Source organism: Liolophura sinensis, chromosome 3 (genome assembly GCF_032854445.1).
Source record: "Liolophura sinensis isolate JHLJ2023 chromosome 3, CUHK_Ljap_v2, whole genome shotgun sequence".
NCBI classification, from domain to species: Eukaryota; Metazoa; Mollusca; class Polyplacophora; order Chitonida; family Chitonidae; genus Liolophura; species Liolophura sinensis.
The window spans coordinates 17,283,086-17,291,939 of NC_088297.1; the positions used below are offsets into that span (position 1 = coordinate 17,283,086).

General features: G+C 38.7%; 1 protein-coding gene across 1 annotated transcript; it reads left to right on the forward strand.

Annotated features, from left to right (window-relative positions):
• Nucleotides 1-187: 187 nt before the first annotated feature.
• LOC135464067 (ATPase inhibitor mai-2, mitochondrial-like) lies at nucleotides 188-7,797 on the forward strand. Its single transcript, XM_064741550.1, has 6 exons — nucleotides 188-272; nucleotides 1,959-2,004; nucleotides 3,065-3,090; nucleotides 4,952-5,015; nucleotides 6,776-6,856; nucleotides 7,531-7,797. Exons 1-6 carry the CDS (start codon nucleotides 235-237, stop codon nucleotides 7,594-7,596), a joined length of 321 nt encoding a protein of 106 aa, XP_064597620.1. The 5' UTR covers nucleotides 188-234; the 3' UTR covers nucleotides 7,597-7,797.
• The last annotated feature ends 1,057 nt before the right edge of the window (nucleotides 7,798-8,854 follow it).

The window sequence follows — 8,854 nt, forward strand, 5'->3', positions numbered from 1 at the left end:
GATTTTCGTGTTTAAGTTCTTGGAAGTCCTTATGAATATTTTTTTCTTTTTTGCAATGCGGTGATGAAAATATTTTTAAAGGGAAAATTAATCTGAATTTAGATCTTTTGTGCAGATTGCAAATGCACACGTCCGCGCAAAGATGATTATTCAGATCCTGGACATGTAATCCAAAGTTATCTCCCCTGTATTTCCGCTTGCTGAAAAATCTGCGCATCACATCACGACAGAAGCATGGCACTTAGGTTGAGAGGAGTTTCTGCAGTTTTCAGGTAAAATATTCTCTGACAAACACTACGCATTAAGTCAAGTCATGCTACCACTTGAAGTGTAAATGCATGATGACTTGTATGTCGTCGTGCATGATTGCAAAAGCGTATTTTTGTTGGCTGTCCTGAAGGCTTGGCTAGAAAATTGCAACAACAACAACGATGATAGCTTGTGATGTAGTCCAAGGTCAAGATTGAATTCGGAGTTTTGGAAAGAAGATGTTCAAACATTTAAGAGCATTATAACATGTTTCATTTTATTCCAGATGGAAGGCAACGAATAATAGTAGAATGGTCCTGGTTTAGTTGACGGTTGTTTTTATAAATGTAGAATAGGCCCAAACGCAAATACAAAATTGTTGTATTTCATCAGATCATAGAAACTACTAGTAAATTGCAGATTAGACCTTGTACATTTAGTATACACTCGGGCAGATCCGGCTAATCATTGCAAGAAAGCATAACAACTTAAAGCAAAAGTCACTTAAAATCCGAGTACACTGACCAGTACAGGTAGGTTGAGAAATATTTGGATAAACCTTAGACCACTCCATGCAATATGACTTTACATCAGCTTAAGTCATATCGGCATGTTATTAGTCCAGTTTGATGACCACATACCTCTCAACAACAACAGCATACACACAGGATATCTTCCCATAACACAGTAAATTTACTACTAAGGTAAAACCCAAAAGCGGAGTTATCAATCATATTCACCCTTTTCTTCAGTCAGAGAGATCCGCAGCTGTTTTGACATGCAAATTGTTCCTTGTTGTATGGGTATTCTCCTACCATTTTCCAGGAGCATCAGTTTATGTACATGTATGGCAACATTCAGTTTTCCTCTTAGTATTTATAAATTTATCTGCTGAGGAAAAGTGAGAATAAAGCTTTTCAGATAATCAGAACAGCCTGGAAACAGCTTGTAAATGTTTAGTTGATGTGATGTTCCATTTACCTGTTGGCATGCTGGTGTCTGAACTGGTACAGCTAATTTATGCTCTCTGCCATGTTGTGGGTAAGAGAAGCATGGTGTGTTAAGGTAAAAATAGCAGATTTGACTGTTTCAAAACATCAGCTTGAAACAGCGGTGGTTTGCTATGACGCCAGAAAAGACTGACTGGGATCCATGCCTTGGCTATTTTGCTTTACCCAGCTACCAGATTTATGATGTTTTGTGCGATATCCTCGTTGCATGCTCTTGTTGTTAAGAGGTATATGATTTTTTAAAAGAAATAATGTAAGACAGCAATGTGACTCTTTGTGAAGTCAGACCTATAAAAGACGAAGTCATATAGTATACGAGTAACTACGCTATAATTATGGCTGCTCAATCTCTGTTCTGAGACCTTTGCAGTTCTCAGAATTGGTGAAAAACAGACTGCAATGCAATCCGAATAAGCACTTCACTTGCCTCAGGTTCATTAAATTTTCGTCATTTCGTCTCCCATTCCAATTGCCACATACAATTTTATAATGGTAATCCCATAAAGTGTCAGTTTCTCTCAACTAACCAGATCGATGGATAAAAGTACCAAACAAAACATTCATTTCTCATAAATTAGCAGTTCGGAAACTGTGTAAGGAGTTCAGTGGAAGTCGAAGTATATTTCTGATGGTAATCCACTTATGTGCATTAATGTTTTACGCAAACAAACTTATGTATTTGTGTGATGTTGATTGCAGTCAAGTGCGATTCATGTCAGGCCAGTGGGGAGAAGGTGCAGGCAAGGTAAGTCACTGGTTTAATAGTTGCCCTCTTATTATTTTTCTGGTCCCAGACTTTGGAGCCTCTCACCAATGTGGCAGCTGTCAATTACAGTGCTGTTCATACATGGTTTCCTCCCACCATAATGCTGGCCACAGTTGTATAAGGGAAAGGGAGTATGGCCTAAAACACCAATCAAATAAACAAGTGGGGTCCTTCTCTAGGCAATGTTTAGATGCTTGTGATGCAGTCTGAGTTTGTGTGAGTTTCTAGTGTGGTTGAGCATTTCTAATTTTAGCTTATATTGCTGTTCGTTTTTGTACTTTTAATAACATTGTTCATTTTCTTGTGTGCTTTATGTGGTGGAAGTTTAAATGTGAATCATTTTGTGATGGTTTGGATCGTGTGTGAGTTTGAAATGCAGTTCATCCTTGAGTGGTTATGGATGTGTACGTTTCTAATGCGGATCATCCTTGAGTGGTTATGGATGTGTACGTTTCTAATGCGGATCATCCTTGAGTGGTTATGGATGTGTACGTTTCTAATGCGGATCATCCTTGAGTGGTTATGGATGTGTACGTTTCTAATGCGGATCATCTTTGAGTGGTTATGGATGTGTACGTTTCTAATGCGGATCATCCTTGAGTGGTTATGGATGTGTACGTTTCTAATTCAGATCATCCTTGAGTGGTTATGGATGTGTACGTTTCTAATGCGGATCATCTTTCAGTGGTTATGGATGTGTACGTTTCTAATGCGGATCATCTTTCAGTGGTTATGGATGTGTACGTTTCTAATGCGGATCATCCTTGAGTGGTTATGGATGTGTACGTTTCTAATGCGGATCGTCCTTGAGTGGGTATGGATGTGTACGATTCTAATGCGGATCATCCTTGAGTGGTTATGGATGTGTACGTTTCTAATGCTGATCATCCTTGAGTGGTTATGGATGTGTACGTTTCTAATGCGGATCATCCTTGAGCAGTTATGGATGTGTACGTTTCTAATGCGGTTCATCTTTGCGCGGTCGTTACCGTGAGTGACTTTCTAATGTAGTTCTCTTTTCATATGGTTATGTTTTCAGGGAGGTGGTTCTGGAGGCTCCATTAGGTAAGACAACATGTTGTACATGTTACAACATGTAGGACAGGGATTCATAGAAGTCCAAATTTTTACAGCCAGAAACACAAAATTGAGCTCTTTTCTGGCCCAGATTGAGTTTATTTATATTTTAAAATAAAGCCGACTATAACTTGGTATTGAGTTTAATTCTGCTTTAGCGACCGGTAATTTTGTGAATGTGAAAGTATGTCATATACCGGTATAAATGTATATATGGAGAGAGAAAGTTTAATTTCATTTGAGGTTCATTTCTGATCACAATTTTATTGTTGGTAGATACACATACTATTACACATTTAAAATACAGTGTCCTGATCCGAGATATACATTGTATAATAAAACAGTTATAAACCATGGTGATGCATGTTCAGTTGTTGGTTGTTATGTTAAAGGAAAGAAAGGGAACTAACCAACATTATATCAAAAGTAAATATGTGCAAGATAGGGTAAGATAAAGCTTATCCTGCTCAGAGGTATATTATGAAATAATCCATGCATGTTCAGTTGTTGGCTTTTATAAATATTGAAAGATAAAAAGGAACTAACAAATATTACATACAAAATAAACACATAGGACCTATATAGGCCTACAAACAACAAAGACAAGGCTTATCCTGGTCAGAAGTATATACTGTGAAGTATTTTTGTTTTCGCAGATTTACTTCAAAAATGAATTTGCAGGAATAATTTTTCGCGTAATTAACGAAGGGAATACTGGAAAAAAAAATTAAAACTGTTTAATTTCCTGAGTTATGATATGTCAAAAATTACTCAAGCACATCAAACAGGTATTATCAAGGGTGGCTTTGTTTCCTGGGGTGTGGCTAATCCTCATTATCGAGATCAGAGATGAAAGCAATGGGGGATGGATTATCAGTGTAAGAAAATGACATTCGCACCTACTATGAGCAGTATTCTAAAAGTGTCACTTGTTTTCACATGGGCCTTTAACTGTTGAGTGAGTACTTTTAATCAACTGGCTAAGTGACCTGTGACCTTTTGAGCAGCTGAACGTAAAATATAAATTCACCCTTATCAGAGCCTGTCATTCATGCTTGATTAACGCAGTCAAGCAACATGATTAGTTTTGGATTGTTTTTGGTTTTAATCGTCGTCTGTAGCCGGTCAGAAACTAATTTGTAAGAAGCTCCCTCACTGGTCCACGGGAGACACTCCGGCCAGTGGGATAGCGTGTATCAAAGCGATATTCATTGGAAGCCAGCATGTGTTGTATCTACTTTTCTTTCACTTTCCTGGCATACCAAAGATTGATTAAACAAAATATGGATGATCTTCCACTCGGTTTTATACCCACTAAGCTGTATGACCAGAGTTTGCTTATATTTAAAGACTGATGTTAATTTAATTACATTCAATACATGCATAACTACTTCGGCTTGTCTCAGCTACAGCTGATGGCGATCAAAGTCATCTGTTCATCGTCTCGCGTATAGTTTCGAATGCAATTCAGTTTACATCCAAAAATTTGAGTATTTGTACCAGAAAACACAGAGTTGAGTGTTTTTAATCCTAATATTCAGTTTTTAGCTGAATTTTCCCACGAAATACCGGGGTCTAAAATCAAAGTGCATAAATCTCTGTAGAAAAAATGTAAATAAGTAATGTAAAATATTTCTCGATGCAGTTCTCTGATGCCTTTCATTTGAGGCAGATTTTGATTTTTGCTTTTTGTACTTTATGTGATCAGACTAAATACAACACTTTACCATCATTATTAACCTAACAGTCACATCAGACCGTCAGTATCCAGTGTAAATAAACTCAGATTTTGTTATCCTTGAGATGAGGACTCTGTCTGACAGTGTAGGGTCTGTTGTCATGATTCCAGGGAAGCTGGAGGCTCTTTTGGGAAGATGGAGGCTGCCAGAGAGGAGGAGTACTTCAGGAAACTGGTACGTGGTTAACATGTCTCATCCGCAACATCAGACAAGGTGGCACGTATGAACCGCATAATCAGACAAGGTGACATGTCTGAACCACAACATCAGACAAGGTGACATGCCTGAACTGCAACATCAGACAAGGTTTCATGTCTGAACTGAAACATCAGACAAGGTGACATGTCTGAACAGCAACATTGGACAAGGTGACATGACTGAACTGCAACATCAGACAAGGTGACACGTCTGAACCGCAACATCAGACAAGGTGACACAGTGCGTCATCTGTCAGTAGCACAATGTGGCACACTTTTAACACATCTGAACAACAGCATAAACGTTCACTAACAGACAAAGTGGTATGTCAGCATGTCTGAACCATGTCGTATATCAGTAACACAGGGTGGCCCATCTGAGCCACTTCATCAGTGAGTAACACAAGGTGACCTGCCTCAACCACTTCATCAGTGAGTAACACAGGATGTCCCATCTGAACCACTTCATATGTCCACAAACAAACTGGCTCATCTGAACCATTGACTGATTGTGGCCTGTCAGAACCACTTCATCAGTCAGTAACACAGTTGGCACATGTGAACAACTTCATCAGTCAGTAACACAAGGTGACCTGCCTAAATAACTTTATCAGTTAGTTACACAAGGGGACCTGCCTGAACCACTTCATCAGTCAAAAACACAGTTGGCCTATCTGAACGACTTCATCAGTCAGTAACACAAGGTGACCTGCCTGAACCACTTCATCAGTCATTAACACAAGATGACCTGTCTGAACAACTTCATCAGTCAGTGACATAAGGTGACCTGTCTGAACAGCTTCATCAGACAATAACACAGTTGGCCTATCTGAACAACTTCATCAGTTGGTAACACAAGGTGACCTGCCTGAACAACTTCATCTGTCAGTAACACAAGGTGACCTGCCTGAACCACTTCATCAGTCATTAACACAAGATGACCTGCCTGAACAACTTCATCAGTCAGTGACACAGTTGGCCTGTCGGAACAACTTTATCAGTCAGTAACGCAACCCAACTGAACCACTTGCTCAGTCAATAACACAGTTGGCCTTTCTGAACCACTTGCTCAGTCAATATCACAGTTGGCCTGTCTGAACAACTTCATCCATCAGTAACACAAAGTGGCCTTTCTGAACAACTTAATTAACCAGTCACACAGTTGACCTGTCTGAACATTTTCATTAGTCAGTATCGCAAAATGTACTTTATGTTAAGGCCTAAATGAAGAAATAAATCCAAGTCTCTTGGCAAATAATTGAATACGAGACGTGTCAAATTAACATCAAATGTTAATTGAGGGGTCTAATGGCTCAGTGGTTATCATGCAAGTGCAGTACAATGACCAAGGAGCCTCTCACCAAAGCTGTTGCTATGAGATCAAGTCTGACTCATGCTTGATTCCCCTCCAGTCATAGGAGGGAAGGTTTTGCAGCAGCCAGTTTACACTGTTCACATTATTTTTTAAAGCGGCCATCGTGGTAGTGAAAAATTCATTAGTATGGCATTAAGCAACAAGCATAGAAATAAATCTCATCGTCGTACAAGTGAAATATTCTTGAGTACGGCGTACCAGTCAAATCAGTAAATATAAATAAATGAAATGCTTATATAAAAAAAAAATAAGTTTTTGTTTTTTAAGTCAGAGCTGTTAACAATGTATCCTGTGAATGTTGAATCAAATTATAATTTAAATTATCTGGCAAGGGATAATGTTTTTTTTTCTTCATTTCACAGCAAAGCAAGCAGTTGGAAAAATTAAAAGACAGTATACATGATGAAATAGATTTCCATACCAAGCAGATCAAGATGCATCAGGTAGTGTGATCATTCTATAATTGTACATCAGAGGTTTGGGTGGAGGTTGAGGGGTGGGGGGCATTAATTGCCTTGCTAAGGGGTTAAGATACTTGTCTTTCAATCCCTTAAACACAAATAGTGTTGGGGTTCAGTCCTAACCTCAGAAAGGAAATCTTAAAGATTTCTTGGGACCTAGATGAAAATAAGCCATTGATAATGTGAGCGTGGCTATTCAGGTTGTCTTACACGAAGTTTGTTGAGGATCACATGCCTTCCAACAATTTGGCATATGCATGTGTACGCACGTCACACGTAGGAAAGTTTGTCAGTTTCGTGTACATGGAAAGTATTGTGGTTTGTGGTCTAATTAGTGTGGGTGCTCCAGTTCCCTATACCCATTAAACTCACTTAATTAAAAAAAAACAATAAGTAAGAAAAAAGGAAAAACACTAGACCAAGTCTATATTATGTATTGAGAGAGTGTCCCACCCAAAGCTTAAAAACCGTACACTTTTGTTACATTGTTAAACAAATATCGCAGTTCGAAAGAAGCAGATTTTTTATGTATATTACCCTTATCCACACCTGATCCAAAATACCTAAGGTTAAAGTATTTTTTGTTTTGTATTTTAAGTACATGAATTCCTGTTGCAAAACGTTTTTCTGCCCTAATGCTTCTTGTGCAATTTCAGGATGCCATTAGCCGTCATAAGAGGAAGATCGGGAAACTGGAGGACCAAGAAAACGACTCGGACTGATAATAGTGCTGTTAGGATTATCTGGTGTGGAAATTATTATTATCGCAAAGAGTGCTTATATTATCATGCTGTTATCACAGAACCTCCCGTAGCAAAGTCTGATGTTCAGATATTTCTGAAAACAAAAAACGATAATATGTTAGATTAGGGAATGGTCTCATATCCAGTTATCCTAATTAAAACATAAGTTTGTGTTATTGATGAACTTGTTTGTTTTTTTTTTTTTTTGTTTTTTCTTTTACACATTGTACTTTCAAACCATTATCAATAAACCAGATTTGTGTAAATGTAACCATGCTTTATTTGGGTTGAATTTTAAGTTTTGTTCATATAGCAGGTTTTATAGGCGCCTGTCCATTGGATACATTCATTTCCATGTAGAAAGGCCATACGGTTTCCTGATCCTAAGATGTTCTCTCCAGGTGTAACTGAAATATTGTCAACGTGACATTAATAGTCAGTCTTTCATTTATTTGGGTTGATGTAAACAAATTGACCCAGGTTCAAATCCGAATCCAGTTGCAGGTAAGATTTTCAAATTGACAAAATTCAATTCTCTGGGAAATTGGTATAAATGTACCATAGGTTGCCGTCCGCAGTACAGCTACTTTACGTAACGCCATGTCCGGTGTCTTTGGCGTAATATTCAAGTGAGGCAGCATTGGTTATTATAACTGCCTGCTGTAAGTAGATACCCTTCTACAATGAGCAGAATATTTTTGAAGGTAATTTTAACCTCGTATTAAGCAACATCCACCACTGTTACCATGGTGACGTGATATCGCATATAAGGGTGTTGTTATGGTTATAACAATAAAGGAAAACAGTTTTTGGTAATACGGGTTGGCATTTCAAGGGTTCCGCGAGTTCACGCAGATATGGACAAGGCAGTGTGAGGGCCAAAGCTGTGTCGTCTGTTGTTCATTCGTGTCTTTTTTTTTTCATGACGTTTTGTGGGTAAACCAGTGACGTATGACACGTGCATTACAGGGAGTGAGTGAGTGCTTGGGGTTTAACGTCGTACTCAACAATTTTTCAGTCATATGACGACGAAGGAATCCTTAGGGTGCATGCACGTGTAATGTGCCTCCTTGTTGCAGGACGGATTTCCACCGCTCTTTTATTTAGTGCTGCTTCACTGAGGCGACTTACCGAAGGCAAGTAAGCCGCCCCGCCCGAGCCATTATACTGATACGGGTCAACCAGTCGTTGCACTATCCCCTTCATGCTGAACGCCAAGCGAGGCAGTTACAACTTC